Consider the following 25,163-nt stretch of genomic DNA (forward strand, 5'->3'; position numbering starts at 1 on the left):
TATGGGAATTAGTCAATTTATTTTTTCTTTTACTTGTAGTGCTCTATAAATTTTAAAATATAAAATTAAAATCAAGTGTCAATTATATATATATATATATATATATATATATATTACTCTAGAAATATACCTATCATTATCAATTTGTTGAACTATGGGAGTTTTTCTGTTCTCAAAGACATATAAAAAATGGTCTGTGTCAAGTACAACTTTAATATGATAATCATTTGTAGAGTGAGTACGAAACGCCTATAAAATATGAACTCTAACTATTTGTATAGATAATTAATAATTATTTATCTGATGAATCTATCGCCCCATTTTACAGTAACTAAAAATTAAAAGCTTTGAAAATAGTTTCAAATATTTACTTTTAATGCATCCTTATAGTTTATAAATGGTTCAACTACAAGCTTGCCAAGTTTCTGTTTTCCTACACTTGTTTATTTAACAATGATTATGCAGTATTTACAAAAACCACCTAGCTTAATTTTAGAATATGTAAGTCAAGGAAATGAATGTAACAATGACCTTTGGAACTTTAATTTTCTTCTTTTGTTGCTTTCTAGTATTAGAAATTCATAATTATTAGAAGAAACCCAAATGTTTTTCAAAACCTAATAAAGGATGAAAACAAATAAGCATATTATGTATAGGTATAAATTAATTCAATTTCTAACTAATACAAATTTAAATTACTCCTAATACTTTTTCCTCATTTGTTAATGGACGGTTTAAATAAAAAGCAATATCTAAATTGATACTAATTTCTGATAATTTTTTTTTTAACGTTATCATTATCATTGCTAGTACAATCATCAACAGTACAAGCATTTGACATCTATGATATGAAGATATTTTAAATTATAAATGCTAAAATAAGTAAGCCAATAAGCCATAAAAATCATACCAATGTCATGTAAATAAACTAATTTATTATAAAACTATACTTACCTGGATGTCGTGATCAATTAGATTATTTTGTTCAGTCATAGTGTCCAAAGATTTGTCTTGATATTGAAGCAGTAGTGATTAGGCTTTATAGTATCTATACCCGTCATACCCATAGATAGTATAAGAATAGATATACCATAGCGACGATAATACGTCCTTGTTCTAAAATAATACGAACCGCATAAACCTGGTGTGGTCACTGACCACATACCAGTGATCAGCGATACCAATGAGAATATTATACAATGTATTATAATATTTCAATTCTTGCAAATGTAATCAATTATTGATAATATATATATATATTATATTTTAAATAATATGATGACTATAATTATTTGCATATATATAGCCACGAGGGGATTAATCTCCTTGATCCCTTCTGTAAATATGCCACTGATTCTTATAAAATGTTGGTATTAATGTATTGGAAATTTCGTATTCCTAACATTACAACTGAAATGAGATTGGCATATGAAAAAGGTAATTTGATCATTCGAGTATAAGTACTTAAGGATTTTTACCAGTTCAATGAAGTCACTGGATCTATTTCAAAAGGAATTCAAATACAGGTAACATTTATTCATATTACTCGTACATTTTTGCAAGCAATCCGTCGAATTTATTATTTTTGCCACTAGCCCTTATGATTGATAAATTCTTTTGATAAAATTAAATTGCATGTCATTTTATAATTTGCGTGAAAATAACCTCTCTATTTCAAGCTAGAGGCTCTAAACCTTTACAGGTATTTTGCAATTAATTTTTTCTAATTTACTATGTTCGGATGGTCAACTTTACCTCAGCCCCCCTTTTTTAAGCTAGCAACTCTAAAACTTCACAGGAATTTTGCAATTATAATGTTATTAATTGCTATGTAGTTTTCAGAATTTGTATACCCTAGGTTTTTCCGGAAATCAATCTATGAAACCCCATATTCTACAAGACACCCACCTTATTTTAAGCTATGTACTCAATCAAACCTCAAATTAGAAAAAAGGACCCCGATATTCTTTAATTGATATTAGACCGGTTAAATTTAATTGCAAATAATTTGCATTGAAAATGCAGATTTAAAAAGTGTAATCACTGATAGTACCCAGATTTTTGATTATTAGAGCCAATAGGAGACGAAATTGTAATAACAGTGTTTCGCCGGTTAATAATATTAAATATTTATTATAATTAATCACGTTTCTCTTTTTAAACTGTACTTCCGTTTTATTTTACTATGAATTACATCGATTTAACAAATTCTTCTGATAAACTGAACACAATTATTAAAACCATTAATGAAATGAAAGGTACACAAAATAAAATTATAACAGCAATTAATCAATTTCGGGAAGATAAGAAGGCCATTGATTTAAGATTCAATGATCTTAGCGCTAAGTTAGACAATATATCCAAACAATTTAATGAAATTTTGATTAAAAACAAATCAATTGAAACTAAAATGGAACAATTATAAACAAATTTGTCGAAATTAGAACTTAATTATAACAGCTCAACCTCATTAAATCAAGAGAAAATATTTGCCGTGATTAATGACCGTCAGTCTAGAAGTTGCAACGTTATTATACTTAATATACCTGAAACCCAGTCAAATGCTGACGACAAACTGGGTATTTCTAATATCTTTCGTCAAATTGATGTCACTATTGATCCTAATAATGTTCTACGTTTGGGTAAATCATCAAATAAAAATAGGCCTACTCGAACTACTCTTCCTACTCAGTATGATGTTTTCGAAATTTTTAAAAATAAACGTAAGTTTAAAAACGTGGATGATTTTAAAAATATTACTATATCAACTTTGATTCAACGAAATCACTTTAAATCTGTAATCGATGATTTAAATGCAAGAAAAAACGTTGTGAAAATGATCTGTTTATTAAATATATTAATAATTTACCTGTTCTTTTAAAAAAATAATTAAACCCAATTTTAATTTGAATCACTTATCTATATTATCAGAATGTTCGTGGTCTTAATACTAAATTGGACGTTTTTTCTCATAATATTGCTTTAGTAAGTTATGACATTATTGTGCTAATGGAAACTTGGTTACGACATGAGGTAAGTGACTGCGAACTTGGTCTTCTTCCAAATTATATCATCTTCCGTTGTAACAGATGCAGTGTTTTCAACAATGTTACCAAAGGAGGTGATGTTCTAATTGATGTTAAAAACAAATATCATTGCTGTCATTTTACTATCCTAAATAATAATATTGAACAACTATTTGTAAAATTATCTATTGATTCTTCTGTACTTTTAATTAACCTATAATTTTAAAATAACCTATCTACATTCCACCTAATTATAATATAAATATTTATAATGATCATACTGATACGGTTATTAGCTGTTTATATAATTACAATAATGTCAAAATTATTATATTAAGTGATTTTAATTTACTAACTATTAAATGGACATTAACTAGTGATGTAGTTGTTCCTCATAAATATGGTAACATCGAATCGGACGCATTAGCTAATTTTTCTTTTCTTAATCTAAAATAATTTAATATAATAAAAAATAATAAAAATTATATTCTAGACTTAATTTTATCAAATGTATTAAATGTTAAAGTAGAATGTGAACAGTATGGGCTGGTTCCTATAGATTATTTGTATCACTCTGCTTTACTAATTAAATTTAAAATTAATTTTAATATTAAACCTTTGCATTTTAATGAAACTGTATATGATTATTTAAACTGTGATTATAATATTATTAGATTTTCATTAGCTTCTACTAATTGGGATCACGTGTTTCATAATTTGCAAATTAATGATGCGGTTCATGTGTTTTATGATATTATTTTTGAATTGTACCAAAAAAAATTTTTCAATAATAAATATCCAATATGTTTCAATCCAATTTTGAAAGATTTAATTTATAAGAAAAACATTGCTCATATATTATTCAAAAAGACTACTTCGCAAATTAATTACAATAAATTTTCTCTATTATGTGCTCAGTGCAAATCTCAATCCAAAATCGATTATAATATTTATATTTTTAACATTCAGAATTTTATTAAAACAAATCCTAAATTATTTTGGAAATTCGTTAACCATAAAAAAATGTGTCCGACCCTTCCGAACATTATGATGTATGATAATGATTTATTTATTGGAGGTTAGGATATTGTAGATTGCTTTGCTCATTAATTTTCCAGTATCTATGAAAATCAAGTTTCTTCTACCTTAAATACTCATCAGCTATCCACCAATCATAATTCAATTGAAGTAAATCTCAACTCATATACTTTAAGCAATACAGACGTCCTAAATAAATTAGAAAATATCACTAATAAAACGAATCCTGGTCCTGACATGATTTCTAGCTGTTTTTTTATTAACTGTAAAATCGTTTTAGCTGTTCCTTTATTACGTTTATATAACTTATCCCTCTCTAGTAGTTGTTTTCCGTCTAATTGGAAAATTAGTTTTGTTAAACCTATCAATTAAGGAAGAGATTTAACTAATATAATCAACTATCGGCCTATTTCTATTATTTCAATTATTCCAAAACTATTTGAATCCATTATTTATGAAAGAATATATCCTATACTTAATTAATGAAAATAACTAATGACGTCCAGATAGATCTATTTAATTTTCCTTCTTTTGATTGTTTTTGTAACCATATTTCGTAGCTATAAATTATTTCTGCTACCTATATTATTATTGTCTGAATTATATTTTTATATTGTTTTTATAGTCTTTAATACTATTATTTATATATATATATATATACATATACTATTTACTGTATTTCTTTTTAATAGATTTATGTCCACAAAATTGTATTTAATTATAAAAATTGTAATTGGATTCTACCCGTTTAAATAAATAAATAAATAAATATATAAATAAATAAAATTAGGTTATTCAAAATTTATTTTTTAGCACAACCCACCTCTTTGAAAAAAAAAAATCGATGAGATATATGTATTATCTAGGTACTACATTTAATCAAAAATATAATGAACGATTTATTATAAATAACAAACTGGAATTCTGGAGCATTTTGTTTTATTGTGTTCAAATTACTTTCTATTATTATAATTTTTTTTTTTTTATTTATGTTATTATATTTAATAGAAAATCAGTTTTATCAATAAAAAATTAAAAAAATAAATCCTACTCATATATCATACATAATTACGTGAAGTTCAATTTACAGATTTATTTTATTTTGTATTAAAACAAGAACTAATATAATATATTATATTATGGTATTTTAAAATTTATTACGAATTGTGAGTTGAACCGGTGTTATGTATAATTCACGTATAGTATAGTATATTAGTATATAATATGATTACAGTTACATATATTATTTATTGTGTCTAAAATATATTACAAGAATTAGTGAATTCTGAGTATACTCTGTACAGTTATTCACTTGGCTTTTTTTGGTTTCTTGGTTCTGTATTGTGTATCCATAATGTTTCTAAATTCAGATATTCGTACAGATAATATTATTTTATATTAAAATATTTGTTATAAATTATGTTATATTTTATATTGTTAAAATAATTTTTCTGAATATGAGTCATTCAGTTGTCTGTGCTTTTATTAGTATAATCTTGCGATAGCTAGATATAATTTTGTATAAAAAATTAGTACAAATATTTTAAAAATCCATTTTTTTTTTTTAAAAAAAAATGCATAAAAAAAAAAAAAATCATAAATATGAATCACTTTGTGGAAATACGTTATATGTGCATTTAGTTATGAATAAAAACATAGAAAAAATATGCAATTTGTGTAACTTCTCGTTCCTATTCATATTATTGCAAATAAAATAATAATTTTCGAAAATATTATGTTGTTAAAATTATTCTCAATATTTTAAATCTAAATTCTTAAACATAATGGTTCGGATTTAGAAATGTTTTCTGTGGAAAATTATAACAAAGCGATAACTAAATTCTTCTGAATGTTCGGAGTCATTAGCTCGAAATAAAGAGGCTGAACCAAAAAATAAAATAAATATTTACTTGGGAAAACCATGGATATGAAAACTACAAAGCTAAATTTGAAAATTAATTGCGAAATTCCTATGTAGGTTTAGAGCCACTAGCATGAAATATGGGGCCAACTTGATGTACATCATATTGCGCACAACCAAATTAGTTGAATAGTTCAAATCCATTCAAAATATTAGGCTCAGACGATATAAAACACAACATAGATATATACTGATAGTTTTATGAATTAAGAAAAGGAATATTAAATTCCTTTCAGTTTTAATAGTGATATACGAATTAATATTTGATTTTAAAACCACTTTAATATATGGCAAACATAGGCAAATAAAGTTTTCCCCCATTAATCCGGCCTATCGAGACTTTTAAAATAATTTTATTCATAAGATGACTAACAAATGTTTGAGAAGCTCCTTTACGTCATCATTTTGATTCAAGATATATTAATTACAAATAATGACAAATATTATATATTTGTTGAAATCATAAGAGAAACCAAAGTAAAATTGCATTATTTTAATAGAACATGTTGGAAAATTTGCGGTCGAGTATTATTTTCTCATCAAACATGAACTTTCATTTTTTAAATAAAATAAATCAGCTAAGAATTTAATTCAAAATACTTGAAAACCTTCATTGTTTTTATTAAAATGAATCACTTTTGAGTACATTTTACAAAGTAAAATTTTAAATATATAATATATATAATATATATACATTGTTTATTTTATTAAAATAAATACAAATCATGGTTAAACAGTAATTTCATTTTTGATAAATTACTTTAACATAGTATAAGTGTATATTGTAAATATGAAACATGCCAACAAATATTTTATCTTTAATTAAAGAAAACATTTTTTAAACTTAAAGTTGAGTTAAATATAATTTCAAAACTATCACTTGGTCGGAAAACATAATTAAGTAATTTTTATAAACTTGTAGTCATTCTCATATTTCAAAGAATGACTTTTAGTGAAGAGTTCAACATTTCTTTGAACCTAAATCAAAATAAATTAATCATTTTAATCAAATTTGATTAAGTTTATAGTTCAAGTTTTAATTCAATATTTTGAACTAAACATCTATTCCAAAAAAATATTCATGTTATTTTTATGTATTTAACTCTTACTAATTTACATTGGTTATACATATTACAAAGTCTACGATATTATTTGTTTGAAATTATATTTAACATCCTTTTAAGTATTTAATATTTTTATAATAATTTGTTAAATTAAATAGTATAATTTTTTTTAACTTTTCGAGTATTTTGTATATATTTAATTAAATCTATTGTACTCATTAAATATATTACTAATAAATCATAAACAGTTGGACATTTTCAGTTCTTGACTTAATACGCATTCTAATGAGTACCTTTATGAAAATAATATTAAAAAAAAAATTGCTTAACATATTATACATTATATGTCCTTAGATTATAAGTCATTGTAATATAGCAAATAACATTTAGTTTGAGTATACGAGTCACGTAAAGTAGTACACGTAACATAACTTTCCGTACCTAATAGGACTACAAATTTGAAACATTATTATAATTGTTTTTCAGAAAATCGATTTGTTTTGTATTATAAATAATTAAATAATTTAAGAATAAATTAAAAGAATCTTAACATAAAATATTTTGGTTACTTATATGTTTATTTTTATGAAAAAAGGTGGAAAAAAATCAAACATAAAATATATTATTTGTGAAATTGGATAAACCAAAAGTAATTATCATTGATCACGAAAAATGTTACTGAATGTAATTAATTTATTATTGTGTTTCCATTTTATTTGTTTTTATAAGTTGGTATAATTGTATTTGTTATTGAATTCGTAATTGATTGAAAAAGAGTGTAATATAATAATAAATAACTATGCTAATAAATTACTTATATAACAGGTTTAAAGTGGATATCATTCAGTTTTAATTTGAATTAATTTTAGTTTTCCATAGGTAAACATGTCTTGCAGTATTGTCTACTAGGTTTAAATATTTAATGATCGAGTGTGTTACTACTAAATTTAAATTATTACAGCGTTCTTTAATTTTATGTTTTATCAGCCTTTATTTATGTATATTTGAATACCGAAATAAAATTATTTTATATCGGTTTCGTTGACTATTTATAATTCAAAATACATCGTGCGAATCCCGGAAACGAGAATTTATATGAAAATGTTTTTTTTTGTAAATATAGCTACGCATTTGTATGTATTTTAGAAAATCGATTTATGTAACTACACACGAAAGAATTCATTTGAACGATTTTTATCATATAAATACAGGAAAGGTAAATGTTTGTACAGAAATCAATTGGTAAATGTAAACAAAATACGGTAAAATGAAAACAATTTTTTTCTAATGATCAGTGAATATTTTCATGTAACTATATTGTAAATAAAAATCCCGTTTTCGACGGTTTTTCCGCAATTGACTTCAGAACTAAATAACCAATTTTGATAATATTTCACTCCATGTATGTGTTTTTGTCATAGAATTTTTGATTTCTCGAATGTTAATTAAATGTTTGTCACAGGACAAAGTATTGTAATAATGAGTAAGTTGTATATGTTTCTAATAGGTGACGGTGGAATTTATTTTGTTGACATATATTATTACCTTGATAGTAATAAACTGTACTGTTAAAAAGAAGATGAAGGTATTAATTCATTGCTTCTCATCGTTTGACTCCTATTTTATTTTAATGTTACCAAAAAAATTTAACAATTACAATTAGATTACTTACTAGAGAAGCACCACGTAAACTTGTTGAAAGATGACTTCAATCGGCCGATCGAACGGTGGCAAGAAATACTGCTCAATGAATCAGGACAAGAGAGAATTGAGCACGAGTAACTCGAGAACAGCGACAAACGTCTGCGATAAGTGATATTGAGAATAAGAGTAGCGCATAGACAGCACATTGTCATATTTAGAGCATGAGATCGAGAGACGGTATCGGTAGAGCATTATTATGAGCATTGTTTGCTCTTCTTGCGTTTAAATATACATCAAAATATTAATTATTCTGCGTATTCTAAAATTGTTTTCGGTGTAATGAACAATTTATGTTAATATTGCTAGAATAATAATATAATAATTAAGCATAATATAATAATAATAATAATAATAATATTCAGCAAAAAAACATCGGATGTGTGTTGCGCATCAGAATAAATATTATTACCTAAACCTAAACCCTGAACCTAACCTAACCTAACCTTCTCATCCCATTGGATTAGTCAAACCAATCAAAAATATTACCGAAAATATTCTTAAATCAATCATTTTGAGTAGAAAGTTTAAAGAAGAAACCGTCCTGTTGCCACGTATTCTATTGATTTCATTCATCATAATGCCTAATATATCATAATACATTTCAAAAAGCTTCAATTTTCTTTTCATTTGGTTTTTACGATGACCAGAAATAAGTCTGAAATCCAAATATATTTGTGTTAGCAAAAGATAGGTTACCTAGAATATTGTACACTGATTGGTACTTAGTTATATTAAAATTATAAATTGTTGTAATTTAAAGTAACAAAAAAAATGATTAAAAATAATTAAAACCCAACTCGAATGAAGGCAGATAAATCAGCTAGTATTGTGTGTGAACATATATGTATGAAAAATATCTGAAATAATTTATAGATTACCATCGAAGTTTGACACAAACTATTTGTGAATTTTAAATGAAGCATTATTCTTACCAGAACTTTGTGTCGTCCTGTGAAAATGTTTTCGTTCACGTGAAAAACTCATTAATAGTGTTTTCCAATATGTCGCGTTGTACATATAGGAAAACAAATAAATTCTATAAATATGATCGTGGTTATGTATAATATGTGTATTACAACTATCGTGTCTGCAAAACTGAGTCTTTCCTTTAGACAACAAGTGGGGTTTGATTTTTTAGTTTGAGAAATACATTTTAATGACGCATCTCATTTTTACAACTCAAACACGCGAGAAAAGAGAAAAACGTTAAAAGTATGAAGAAAAAGGAAAAGAAAAAAAGAAAAAAAAGCAGAAAAGTCTCTGGTGGTTATATTATTCATAGGAAGGGACGAAAAAGTTAAGTTGATTTCCTGCGTATGCTCATCATTAAATTAAATTTATTCTTGAACCAAAAACGACAGCTCTTTAAAAGGCAGCACTTTCAATATTCTGACTAAAAGTTTTCACAATGTCGGGAAAAATCTCTCGTGTTTGTATTTAAATCGTGGTGACATCGTTATTTCTTCAAGCCCAGTTATTTGTTTTGCTTATTAACGCGCATTATAATTGTTATTTGTTTTTCGTGTATTCGTATACATTATGGCATATGAACACGTGAAATGTATTCGTTTTGCAATGTTGAAGAAAATCATTAGTTAGGCAGAGCCATAGATGTGGAGAACAAAAATTGTTAGTTTCCTTTAAGATGTTTCTCGGTCACCAACAGGCGTATATCATCGAATAATAAAATAATGTCAGAATGAATATCTTTTAATGTAACACATCCATCTGTCACATTGCTTGTGACGAACGGTTTTAACGCCAAGTCATCCAAACGTGATGTTGAATATCATTGCATGATATCACTCAAAAGAATACGCTCGTTGAAATGCTTACTTTATGCATTATAATTTTGCACTATTTTTTAGTAACAATAATAATTTTATATGCATAACATTTATAAAAAAAGATTTAATTTGCTTGATGGTATTGATAATTAGTAGAATTTGGAGCTCTGAAAAAAAATGAAAAAAGTACTTAAAAGTTATTTTTAAAAAACTCATTATAAAATTTAAATACACGCATATTTTTTTTGTTTTTTTTCAAATGAACAACGTCGACGGCAATTTAACAATTAAATTAAAATGAAATAACAGTTATTAAAGTAATTAATAATTAGTATATATTTTGATATAATATGATGTTGTAAAGAGATGCGATCTCTGGTAATACCATTACCATTAATGTCAATAATCAATTAAAACTCCTAGGTAACGTGAACACAATATTATATATGCATTGGGTTTATTTTTGTTGGTATATTGTTTAGGATTTTCATTCATAAATTTTAAATAAGTTTTTAAAAAATATAATTTTCATATTTTACTTCAGATATTATATTATAATTTAATGATATCCATATGAAAATGTAATACTTTGTTACCGAGAGAGACAAACTATTATATAAATCAAAAAAAATTAATAGATCGATATTGAAGATGAAAAAATAACAAAAAAATGTTGGAATAATAAATTAAAATACGAAACCGTCTTTCTCCGAAACGCTTTTAAAGAGGGTCCATATTGTCGGCTCTGAATACTGGATAGCGTGGGTTACCTGTCTAATTTCAGACAACTCCCAGATAATTCATTGTATTTTTGGTTCGGACTGACCAAACAATGGAAAAACGGCGTAATGGCATATACCACATTTTTGTTATACTGACACCAACGTAGCGAAATTGCCAGACAGAAACGCCGCAGTCAAATCCAATGATATTACATGGTTAACACAATAGAGTATGCAAGGTTTACACAAACAAAAATTAATAATTTTAAAATATTTTTAAGAAAAATTATTATTGTTGTTCGTTAGCAACGCCTGTTTTTTATGCACGTCAAAAAAGAACTAAGTGCACAGTCAATCAAATTAACGAGGCTTTTTATGCTGCAATAGTCGGTGTAATATAAATTTTTTGTTTTTTCTGTAATGGTAATATTTATAACCGTAAATATAATACATATTCATGTATTGAATATATTAAAAAATTAACTGGTATTAAATCCGTATTGTATTCTGATTTGATTTTTTGTTTTATTTTCAGACAGATAAATAAAATATTTTTCTTTTTTGTCTACAATGAACCATATTGGGAATGGAGACAACAAGTTGCTTCATGATTTATGTACATTTTTTTTCTTCTCTACCTCTTTTATTAGTCCTAAGAGATCAAATTTAACAAAATACACGTCTTCGTGATAGTGAGTGCTAAAGCAATTGTGTACACAAATATTCACTTTTTCATCTACGCGCTATTTGAACACTCGTTATTTATTCAGGATGTTTTCTAAATATTTTGGAAAATTCATCAGATGCCGTAATAGTTTTCAATTTTGTTGTGCACAGTATGCTGGTCATTCGGATTTTATTGAAATCAAATCACAAAACATCACTCTATACTACGGAAATATTATGAACTATTGTCATTGAATATTCCCTAATACTGTGTAATTCAAACGAAGCATATTTCTTGTTCCGAATACCCACTGCAGGTATATTATAAAATAAACAAAATACTAGATAATAATATCTAATATCTAAATAATAATATGTAATACTAGATAGGTATTTTGAAGTACAGCTGTTCACCACATTTCTTTCAGGAGCTACTGATTTCGGCCCGTTGTTATCATGAAAACGACGGCAATGGCTGTTTGTTGCTGCTGCGTACGATATATATCCCATACTAATGCCAATTACCGATCTTTACTGAAGCTCTATGCAATACCAAATTGCACGATTTGGGTAACCGCCGAAAATCAAACTACAGCTATTGTGATGGAGAGAAACTATCATGGTCGATGTGCTAACCAACGTTTACAAAACGGAAAAACTTAAACACCGACATGTTTATGTCTAAAATAAAACTTAATGGTAGAGTTCTGAGGAAAAACAGAAAAAAAATGACGAATGTGTTTAAGTATAAAATCGTTGAAGTTGAAGGTCAAACTTTTTTTACCATATCTAAAAGATCAATGAAATTGTTGAACATCATAAAATAGCCGTGTGTGTGTTTAACATGGTAAAATGTCCTATAGATAGGTTAAACTGCTCATTGCAGTAGACTGTTTGTGTTTTGCGCACGATGCGAGAAAAATACGTTTTTAATTTTTCTCGAATTTCACATCGAGTTAAAATAAAGGAAAAATAATAAAACGAAGTTATAAAACTACACTCTTAGCGTAATGAATGATTAGCATTTGAATAGCTAAATTTCAAGTAATTTATATTGAAAAAAAGAATATTCAAAAATCCATCAACAACTCTATAATCGCATTTCGTGTTACCAGCAGGATATCTAATTCTACGAAATTGCGTACCCTTTTTGCCAATGATTGCTTGACGCCACTAAAGTTGTCCAAAATGCGTTTGTCGTCGAGGGATAATAAACCCACCTGACCGTTGCCACCAATACGCAAAGAGGTCGCACGTGGCTAATCCGCAGCCGGAATCTAAGTTTATACACAATTCCCCGATAAGTAATTTAATAATCCGTGTCCTACAGCGTCCAGCGGTCCTGTAGTCGACAATTCAGCAACAATATGTTAACTAGTTCCGCGTTTTCCCGACTGCGATTAATTACATACACATTATTATAATGTGCGAGAGCCGCGGTAGTTCGTTTTTGACCAAAATCAATGGACCCGATGCACAGTGGTCCGAAAATGAAAATAGTTGGTCAAAAATCTAATTTTTTCAAAGCTAGTAAAAATGATATACTATAACTTAATTAAACTATATTTTCATGCTTAATTGATTTTTTTAATTATGAAGCAATAAAAAAGTATACACTATAATTCTGTTTTGTGGAATAAAATATTTTTAATGTTATTCATAAAATAACATAATATTATTCCTTTTTAAGTATTTGTTATTATAATATATTTAAAAAAAGTTTATTTATGTAATTTATATTATTCTGAATATTCATCACTACTATCATCAGGACTGCTGCAATTGCTATCAGAATCACATTAATTTTCAAATACAATCAACAAATATTTGACACATGGAAGCAATTTTTTCTTCTTTTATTTTTATTATTATTATGATTTATGCTACTTATAAATGGATCTGATGATAATAAAAATCTTTGAAATATATCAATATTTATATTTATCCTAGATGATTTTCTACTAACATTTTCTATGTAATTTTCAATATCTTTATTATGAGCTTCTTATGTCTCTTCACTCATTGACCAATGGGTAACATAAATGATTTTACTATTGAAGCACCATGAAATAAGATTTTATGCACACTTGTTGGCATGTTGTACCAATCATAAAGTTCTATATATATCTAAATATTTTCTAAACAATAATTTCCAAATTTTTCATAATTTAAATGATAACCACATGATAAAGTTTATAAAATAACGCTAAATCTTTTTATTAGTTATTCATTGATTTCCGTTATTTCAGCTGATATTTAAGTTTTTTTAAAAAATCGTCTAGCTGTATTACGATCATTGGTTGTACCAAACCCTGGTTTTGGAATATCAATTAGCAATCCCAATTTTTCTCGAAAGAGGTTTTGTATTTTAACTTTTCGTCTTTTTAGCAATACATCATTTCCATCCTTTATAGTTTTTTTAAACATAAATTATACATTATTGGTACTTATTTAATTATCTATAGTTCTTAATTTATTTTTTAATTTAAAATTAATACCTTCCATTTTTTAAAATCTAGACGATACGAAACATGAAGAAGACACTCGAAATCGAATGTAAGCGTGTAGTTTAGATAGTCCAAAACTAAAATTAGTTATAAATTTGAATTTTACTTTTTAAATAATAATGCCAAACATTTTAACTATAGATTAAGTAATCTATAAAAATTATTACCAATATGTTGATATACTTTCTGGTTTGTCTCGTTAAGCATTCAAATTATTCATTTCCGAAATTTTTGCTCCACATATATAGCGTTTCAACGAAGGAGTTTCAGTTATTGCATTACACACCTATGTTAAGTTATTTTCATTAATAATATATAATATAAATAATACCACAACTACCTATTAGGACACACCTTTCCAGCAATCATAGTAAGATCCATTTTAAAGTTAATTGCAGTTCCAAAATCACTAATGAATGGCAAAATATTAATTATTTGATCATTGATATATTTTTGTTTTGCTTAAATAATAGTAATCGTCTCTTTTATGTACTGTATTCGAATTGGTCTACAGTATCGCGTAGATGAGCATACAGGATTTTGCCAAACGTTTTTATAGCTGGTATCATTTACCAAGCTTAGTGGTACAATAGAAGTTACAAGCATGGACTTATCACTAGAACCACCAAATTTAGTTTGCTTGTACATCTGAAAACCTTTAGTACCATCATAACCCGTCATAACACTTGCAGTATACAGTTGTACTAGTACCAATATTATACAATTCATTTGAAACAGTTTTTAAAAGTCGTTGTGCAGTATGATTGAGGAGAGATTGTAATTTTACCTGTATAATAATTTCAAATATTAAATTAATTGAAAATCTTAAACATTTATTCAATATATGAAAATAAAAATAAATATCATAATTTACCTCGCATTTGTCTTTAGTTATTATAATGTCGTTAGGATAAGCCTCAGTTTTAGCGACGATTATTCGAGGATAAGACGGATATAAATCAAAATTATATAATTTTGCATTTTTTCTTAGCATGTTATACTGTGATTTTGATAAAGAGGAAAAAATTAATAAAGAGCTCTCTCTTTGTCTATACTCAGTTGTGTGGGTTTAATTTCTCGCTTGTAATTTATCCATGCCTTACGAATTTTTTATCCTCTCGTTGGAGTACTTTGTGCAATTTCTTTATAAGCTTTGCTGCATCTTCATTGCCATGTTTTCTTAAAACCATTGATGTCAATTGGCTTTGTTCATTTATAGAAGATAACTTGCATAACGATTGACACTTACGTGTTTTTGAATGTTCGCTACTATTATCATACGATAATGTTGGACGACCACGAGTAAGATATTTAGTACCCTCTGAATTATTTAAATCAGGAAAATTTAGTACTATTTTAAGCCAACTACTATGGTCTTTAATAAATATACCGTAGTGTCTACAGCTACTGTTCCATTAATTATTATATCTGTTATTATATTATAGTTTTAAACAATAATTAGAAAATATAAAAATATATTATATTAAAAGTAAACCTATTGAAAAACGATTTATTTAAATATTTCTTCACAATATCCACTTTAACTCGATTCTCACTGTTTGGGTCGATTTCATACATATTTAAAACTAAATTGAATGCAATTTCTTTTTTTTTCATTAATTCATGGGATAGTATTCATTAAAATAACGTTATGAATATGCATTCGTGTAATTGTAGGAATTAAAGCCATATTTTTAATTTTTTTTATTTTGTAAAAAAAATTGTTTACAATATAATGATTGATTTACCAAAATTCAACTGCTTACTACTATGAGTTGCGCAAATATGTGCAGCTAAATATTATATACTTTTATTCTGTAGATAATGGTTTATTAGATGATACCAATAGGTCTGTGAAGCTCGGTAAAAAAAAATTATTAATTTTATAGAATTTAAATACGTATGGATTTATCTATGTAATATTTAGAAACGTATACATTTATACTACTATTACGGGTCGATAATAATCGCTATATAATAATTGGGTCATTAAATAATATCAGTCATTTATATATATCAAATAAAAACATTTTGGTTGACTTTTATTTTATTTGGTGGAGACAATTTAATTAAGAAATGATAACCGAACCAAAAATCGGAGTATTTGTTAAAATAATTTATTTTCTCTACTTAAATGTTTTATTTTTCCATGAATATAAATACATTATGCCATTATTGTTGTACAGTTGTATACCTTAAGTTCTGTAGAAATTATATACAAAAGAAAAATTTTAATTTTTTGAAATTTAAAAAAATCATTTTTGGCCAACTATTTTCATTTTCGGACCACTATGCGATAAATACTTCGGGCGAGGACGATGAGCCAATGACCCGCAGCTCCTGTGTATACTGCGTGTTAAATTTATTTCACCGTTGTCACTCGCGCAACAAGATGCGGGGACAAGTTATCGGCAAGGGACACTGCACGCGATCAAATATTTCGGTTTAGGGTATGGTCTACAAGTTATGATTTTGTATTAATAATTTAATTATTATTTACGTATAAATTATTAAATATTTTCCATATTCAGTTTTGAAATCTATGAATAACGTGTAACATTATAATAAGTCTGGTAAATTCTTTGGAAAAGTTTACGTGGATGTTAAAATGTTGTAAAATGCAGTAATCATTCCAGTTAAGCGACTCGAACTTCATTTCTCTCTTTGTATTTCACAACGCTTTTTATTCATCAAAACCGAGGAACGTACAGTATGCACAAGCATTGTGTATAATATTTTGCTTTAATACCAAATCTTCATTGGATGGATATAAAGCCGAGTTTCGACATCTAGACCGGTTTAGTGCCTAATGCCACTGAGTCGAGTGTATCATTATTTTAATTAACATTCCGTTACTGTGGTATAAAGAACTCGGTTAGTAGTACCACGGTTGTTGTTAACTATCCAAACTCACTTGGTCGTGCTCCCCGCTCCTTCTGCTATACCTTGCTAACTTGCTAGTATCGGACGAAGTGCATGTTAAAAGACTTAAGAACGAAAAGTTATTCGTAAAAAGATTTCCTAACAGTGACGATTGGTATAGAGAAACTAAAATATCGAACAATCGAAAGGAATATTAACGTTCTGCATCACCCTTTATGTTTTACATAATTTGTTCAAGTTGAATTGGTAAGATTGTTACTCGAAGTAAAGACTTTTATTATATATTAATATAATATGTTATTCACAGTTTCAATGTACATTATTTGGCTGGTTAATAATTAATTTACATTTGTATTCATATATTCATTCGTTAATCAAATATGGCGTACAGAATAATACGAACATTACGGTTATAATCTTTTTTTATTATAAAATATCGAATTATCAATTTATGTTTAAAATCAAATATCTTACAATTTATTGAACATATAAATGTCATGTTAAAAAAATCCATATTAGAATTTCTAAATATATTCATATTTTTGTTTTACCTATTTAATGTTTTGGTATAAATATAAAAAAACTTAAAAAGGGCGTAATAATATATTATTGTTCGGTTTGTATATTTATTGACTGTTTCTATTTAATATTTTAACATGGACGACAGTTAAATTAGTGGTAATAAAATTAAGTCAAAATCTTAAAAAGAAATCACCTACAATAATACCTATATAAAAGCTGTATTATCGTTATTAAATGTTTACATTTCAAATTATAGGTAATTTGATTTCGTTCTGAACTAAATTTATTCAACTATTATTTTAAGCTTTATATGGCTTAAGACATTTTTGTGCAATTGTTGTTATTAGTGAAAACAAATTCTTTAATTTCAAAGTAAATAATGGTGGATATTACTTAAAATTAAATAATATTTATTTTAGTGTTATATTTCTGATCTTCAATAAAGATTACCCATCAAGTTTAGTTAAAATTACTAAAAATTAAGTTGTAACAACTTAAAAAAATATTGAAATATATTTAAATGTCAAATGAATAAGAACATTGATATCTATATTTTTTTGTTGCACATTTTTAAATAACTACAATAATTTTTTTATAATACTAATGTATTTCTGACAAATTGTATGTATTCATTTTACAGTCATTACCATGTATTATTTATCATTTTTTAAGAAACAATAAGTATCGATTTTTTTCTACGTGTAAATAATATTGTGTGATATTTTGAAAGTATTATCAAAGAAATTAATAAATAAGTAATATTTCCAATTTTTGATGAAATTATCATGAACTATAAATCAAATATACAAAAAAAATTAAAACAATAACTATAGAATTATATTTATTACCTCGCATTTTTAATTTTTTTTTATTTTTCCTTCATTAAATACATTATAGCAAAGAAACTAAGTGATTAAAATATAACTATTAATATAAGAAAACTATCAACTAGTTAAATTAAGAAACCAGATGAATTAATGAATTTGATAATGAAATTAATAATAGAAATGGAGCGGGAGTTAAGGAGGAGATTAGAAGGATAGTGGAAAAAAATATGGTTGAAGTCGCAGAAGGTGTCATCTTGTTGTCATCTATATAGAGGAAAAAAGTTAAGTGAGATCTTAAAGGCATGGTAAAGAAGAAGAACGTGTCCTATTCGAAGGTGGGTGAAAACGACGATTAAGCAGCACTTAAGAATTATTTGTCACAAAAAAACTTATATGCTAGTCCAACTAAAGATGATAGGCCGAATAGGTTGATCAGGTGGTTTTTTCCAATCGAGATAGATTTTAATGACTTATTCATCAATTTCACAGAAAGCCGATGATAAAGCAATCGGTCTCTAAGCTGTGGGAGAAGAGTTAGGTTAAGGGATAAGAATGACATGATACTTTTTTCAGGAATCTAAAATAACGTCTGAGACTCAGTTGTCTTTGAGGATATTTATAAGGCAAATTTTTGATGCGATGACTGAAATGTCAACTAAACCACAAGCTTTTAACGACCGGGAAGAAATTGTTGAAATGAGCTCTTTGAGATTGAGAGGTATAGTTAGCAAATCTAAATAAGGATGTGGATAGTTGATATTGGTTGGAGATGTGGATAGAATTTCTAGTAGGAAGAAAAGTATGGTTGTGATACTTTACTACAAAATAACGGAAATCATTTTTCATTAAGCGAAGTATTCGTTTGATTGTCAATTTTTTAAAAAAATTTGGCGGTGTTCTACAATTCGCAAACAAGATAGAGTGGTATAAAATTTGTCCCAAGAATTTTTTTATGCCGTTTTTAGGATGCGTTTGGTTTTAATGTTAATATTATTATAAGAAAGAAAATTTAAAGTGATCCCTGAAGTCTAAAATTGGCGTCCGATCGAATTTCGATAGCTTTGGAACAAGTTCAATTCCACCAAATCGGAGAGGTGGAAGGTAATATGGAGGAGCTTCGTTTAGTAAGTATAGTGTAACTAGAGGTGGTGGTTAAAAAGGCAACAAAATTATTATAATCGTTTATTTGAGAATTAGAGAAAGAGTAAGAATTAATGAGAGAATCTAAGTGCGAGAAAAAAAGAAGCTAGTCAGCACTGGAATAATTTAATTTTAGTTCTGCAGCACCCTGATGACTTGAAGGTACGATGTTTGTCGAAGGCGTGATTATTTCGATTATCAAAGGACAGTGATCGCTTCCGTGAGGATTGTCTAGGGGGTACCATAATAAAGACAAAAGGAGAGTGGTATCTACGACCCTAAATTCCACTATGGTATTGGCAAAAAAGGGGTGGTTAATGCGCGTAGGAGCCCTGGAGTTGAGAATAATTAGATTAAAATTACATAAGGACGAGTAAATAGAACCATCGCGGTGATTATGATTATTACAATTGTCTCAAATTGGGTAATGACCGTTAACATCTCCACCTATGATGGAATTAGGACCAAAGACATGATAAAATATTATTGAGTTAAGTCGTAGTAGGGCTAAAAGATGGAGAAATATATAGGGACCATAATTTGAATGCATGATCGGAATTAATGAAGTCCTTTATTCTAACTAAATCGATGGATTTTAGTAAAAAATCATTTTTAAGTATAACGTCAGTATAAATCTCTTTGAATTGAATAGAATGGTGAGTGGCAATTAAATTTTAAGACCACAGTATCTATTGACTTGTTTAAATCGAATAAGATTATAAATTAGGCTAAGGACAACTTTTGTTGGGGCTAAAGCCACGTTTCAACAATAATTTCAATAGAATATACTTCAAAATGTAATAGCGAAGCGAGTTCCAATGAACGAGATCTGATGCTTCTGAAAATTAGTTGTAGAATTTTTTTTGATCAGTTCAGTTAGTAGGACATTGAAGTGATAAAGAATTACGATTGTTAGTACGTCTATTTGTCATCGGAGATAGAAGATAAACATTTAAGTAAAGAAGATCCAAATAGAGATTACCTCGTATTTTATACAAAACTTTAATATTTCACTGTTATTTTAATATTCCAATACTTAGAATGATTTTTTTAATTTTAAATTTGATTCTATTTTCATTAATCTTTTTTTTTTCTTTTGACAGATAGTGGCGAACTACATTGGGGTTAAACAATCGTTAGAATACGTGCCAGGAATGAGTATTCACTGGGCTGGTGGTCGAACGAATCCTCCTCCAGACACTCCCGCCTGTGGATTTGACAATTCCCTCTGCAAAAGTAATGATTTTTATATTGTTTTTAAGGTTTCGATTGTTAAGTTCTGGATATTTAGAAATAGTGATATTGGATGCGTGAGTTTTTTTTTTTCATTAAAAAAAAATCACTTCTTGAGAGACGTCTTAAAAGTTTCGGCATTATGTTCATATAAAACGGCCGGTAATCGCAGGGAGTTTTATTTCCGTTATTTTTATTTCATTGTTTCAATTTTCCGGTGAAAACATTCACACTATTTTTATTTTTCCCACTTGTTCACGCTTAAAAGAATTCTAAACATAATCCATGAAAATGTTCTTAATACCTTTTATTTTATACATGTTCTCATTTTATTATACGTTTAGATCTACCCTTTTTTCAAACCTTTTCGTATTGACTATTTTTCTTTTATTTATTTTTATAAATTTCTCTATTATGTACATTAAATATAAATTTTCAATCTGTTATACTCGTATTTCTACATATTTTAATTGGCTTTCTGTTTGAATGCCTTTTTATAACAGTACAAAATAATAAATATTTTGTTAAATCTTGAAAATATTTTAGAATTATAATAATTTTTTTTTTTAAAGATAATTTCATATTTTAATGAATGTTAATATAAAAATTAATTAATTTTTTACAATTTTTTTAAAATAATGTTCAGTTTTTAATTAATTTGAAAATTATTTTTCTAGCAATGCCTGGTTATGCGATACTCAGTATTGTCCTCAGCTCAGTTGTAGTGATCCTAGCAATAGCATCAGCCCTCATTTACAGGTAATATATATTTTAATATAGCTACAGAATATATAATAAAAATGTAAAAATGTGAAGTTTTTTTTTATTTTAAATAATAATTATTATTTACTTACAAAACATAATTCTCACCATGGGTTCACCATAAAATTTCTAATTTATTTTCGTGCTGAGTTTTTCCTTTCCGTGTAAATAAAAAACAAAACACTGCAAATACCAGTTTAGCGATCCTGTATTTTTTATTATTCCTTCGCACGTATCCTAACTGGCTGCATTATTAATGGTCTAATCAAAGTATGTCATCTTGATATTGCATTTATGCTTTGGATCATCTGAAGCCTTTTTTATTAATATATTTCTTTTTTAAACGAAAATGATACTTAACAAGGTAAACTTCAACCGCCAAATTGATATAACTTTCAACCATACATGATATAATTTTTCAAACAATGATATTGTTTTACATTTTTTATGATTGTTTGTTTTATTATTGATATATTTAAATTTTTTTATATAAATTAATTGATTGTTTTTATTATAAAAATAACTATTTAATTATTTTCTTTAAAAATGCAATAGTATCAGTAATTTTTAATTTATTTTTATGATAATTGTGAAGTGCAAAAAACTGCATTTACATTTTAACTCCAATCGCAATGATATAATAAATTTAAGGCCGTCATGATATTTTGTTTATCAATTTATGGCCTGTTAACTAGTAGTATCAGTAACAATCTTTAGCATTTAATAATGGTCATACGATAGTAATAGTAATAATTATTGTATGACCTTTATTAAATTATTATGATAAATTATTAAATTTATCAATTTTTTTGTCAATCTTACAAATTAAGATGGGTGAGTCTAAATTTTACTTAATTTAAAATGTATTAAAATTGTTTATTTAAATACTGGACCCAAATCATAAGTTTTCATAATTAGTATTTTATGGCCTATTAATATAATTAATTTAAACAGTATATTTTTGGTACCTGAATATGTTTTTATCAACCTTATGAAATTTTAAGTGTTAAAAACGAGATACTTTATGAATTATTTCACTCTTTATTCATAAGGGTACTAATAAGAATTTTAAATTCTTATCCTCAACAAAAAAGATTTTTAACAGCATTGTAAAATAACAAAAAAAATCTCATTCCATTAATGTTAAATTGGATGAAAGAAGTTTTATGCATATAGTAAATATGTTTATTTACTTGCATAGTACTCTTTCGTACTCATGAATAATTATGTATATTTCACAACTAACTGCTTAGACCGTAATTTTTGGAAAGTAAAATTGCACTTATTCTACTTTTAATATTCTGCTCCCGTTTGGAAACTTATATCTAAAAATAGCAATAAATATACCGTTTGTCACAATATTACATTATTTTTTTCAATTAATTAAAAATTAATTTTCATTGGATTATAAATAGGTACTCATTCCACGCATTTCATATATTTACATACATGAAATATTTTCGAACAATATGTTCATAATTTAATTAATATTTTCCTATATGTTAATCATACATAAATGTATACATTCATATAAAATACATAATAATAATGATTAGATTAAATATCATTATTAATTAATATTGTAATTTAAATGAAATTTTTGCATTAAATTGTTTTGTCGAATTCATCATGCAACGCACTGCGAGAATTAGATAAAGCTTAGTGCCTACAAGTGGACGTGACAAGGCTACTGAGATTTGGAAATTTCTGTCGTATTAAAATTGATGAATCTGGGGATACCTATTTCCAAGCATTGTAGAGAACACTAATAATTAAAACTCCAAACGACCAAAAGATGTTTTTGAAATTTGAATATTTTAATGTAGTCAAAAAATTTTCATTTTTTTTTTTAGGAATAGATTATATGGTACTCTCACAAAATCTTTTATTCTGATCGAATAAAATATAAATTAATAAAAAAAAAAAAAATGAATTTATTCGACCGTGCATCAAAGTACATTTTTACACTAACTTTTCATTACTAAATGTTTATTAATCGGGTTAAGCTCTTATATGGGACATTTATGTTTGCGATACTGAGAAGAATTTTTTTTTTGTATTCTTTATTGACTAGTATTGAGTCAGTATCAATAATCCTTTATCTATCTCTATAAACAATTAATGGTGCTTGTTAATGTTTTTAATCAAAAATAATTGAAAAAAATTGTTAAAAATAATTCAAGTATAAAATATCGCTTTTTATCATTTAAAATATATGAAAAACATTTTTAACATTTTTTTTATCTGAAGTTTTTCTTCGTTAAATAAACAAATATTTAATTTAAAAATTTCACAAACATTTGGATACATTTATTAATTGAATTATTTAGTGATATATCATAATTTGTATTTATAAATAATTATACTATTGTTTTATTCATGCATTTACATTATTAATGAGATAGTTTTGATTAAAATCATTTATTTTATATCATACGAGTATTTTTATGTATTATATTATAAAACAGAGGCGGTAAATTATTTTGACGCTACGTGCCAAAAATTACTTTTTTTTTTTATTTCAATTGTACCATTAAATATTTAAAAAAATACATATATTTATATTAATTATTATAAGATAACATTTATTATTAAAGTATTAATATAAAAAAATTTAATATTTATGTAAATATATAATTACATTACTTTAATTATTATTTACCTTCTCAATGTGATTAATTTTGTTGAATACTTAATAAAAATTATTTGATATTTGGTTTATAATTAGTAACTTTAGTACAGTACATACGTCAATACATTAATTACTTGTTTAATTTCTTAAATCAGATTTTATGAAGTTCTTTTTTGAAAATAGTGACTCACTTGAATAATTTTAAATAAAAATAGACAACATTTTTAGTGCTACTACGTTTATATTGCGTCATGTTACGTTTAGTATGTTTTCTACGCTTTTAACGAATCTACAATTTTAATTTTTTGAAAAACGTCATCGATAACGAAAATGTTCCAATATTATGAATTTGTATTTTATTATAAAAATATAATTTAAAAATTTTAATTTTTTGCGTATCCTCAACATTTATTTTTGTAAAATCTCGTACATGAGCACCATAGATTTTTGGTATATAATATTTATATAATTCAATATATCATATTATAATCAATGGTTAGATCTGATAATAATGATATGCATTATTTGTCATAACTGCTTAGTGTTTACTGTTATGACAGCATTTGTTTTTTGTGTTTTAAATTTGATAACAATGCATATTTTAAGTGTGTTTTATTCTAGGTTTATCGAAAAAACTTATTAACTTATCACTTATTTTTCAAAAAATTAATGAGTTGGTCCATTATTTATTTTTCTGTGATTTTGATTGTTGTTGTTTCTTAAAAAGTT

General features: G+C 26.2%; 1 protein-coding gene across 4 annotated transcripts in view; it reads left to right on the top strand.

Annotated features, from left to right (window-relative positions):
- LOC112688059 (atrial natriuretic peptide receptor 1-like) overlaps positions 1–25,163 on the top strand; it is a 395,288-nt gene that overhangs the window by 177,834 nt on the left and 192,291 nt on the right. For all 4 annotated transcript variants that reach the window (XM_025561079.1, XM_025561080.1, XM_025561081.1 and 1 more), the window contains 2 exons: positions 20,911–21,043; positions 21,718–21,799. In XM_025561079.1, the coding sequence (XP_025416864.1) occupies positions 20,911–21,043; positions 21,718–21,799 (215 nt within the window). The remainder of the gene's footprint in view (positions 1–20,910; positions 21,044–21,717; positions 21,800–25,163) is intronic.

Source organism: Sipha flava, unplaced genomic scaffold, assembly GCF_003268045.1.
Source record: "Sipha flava isolate LNK unplaced genomic scaffold, YSA_version1 36_pilon_pilon, whole genome shotgun sequence".
NCBI lineage: Eukaryota > Metazoa > Arthropoda > Insecta > Hemiptera > Aphididae > Sipha > Sipha flava.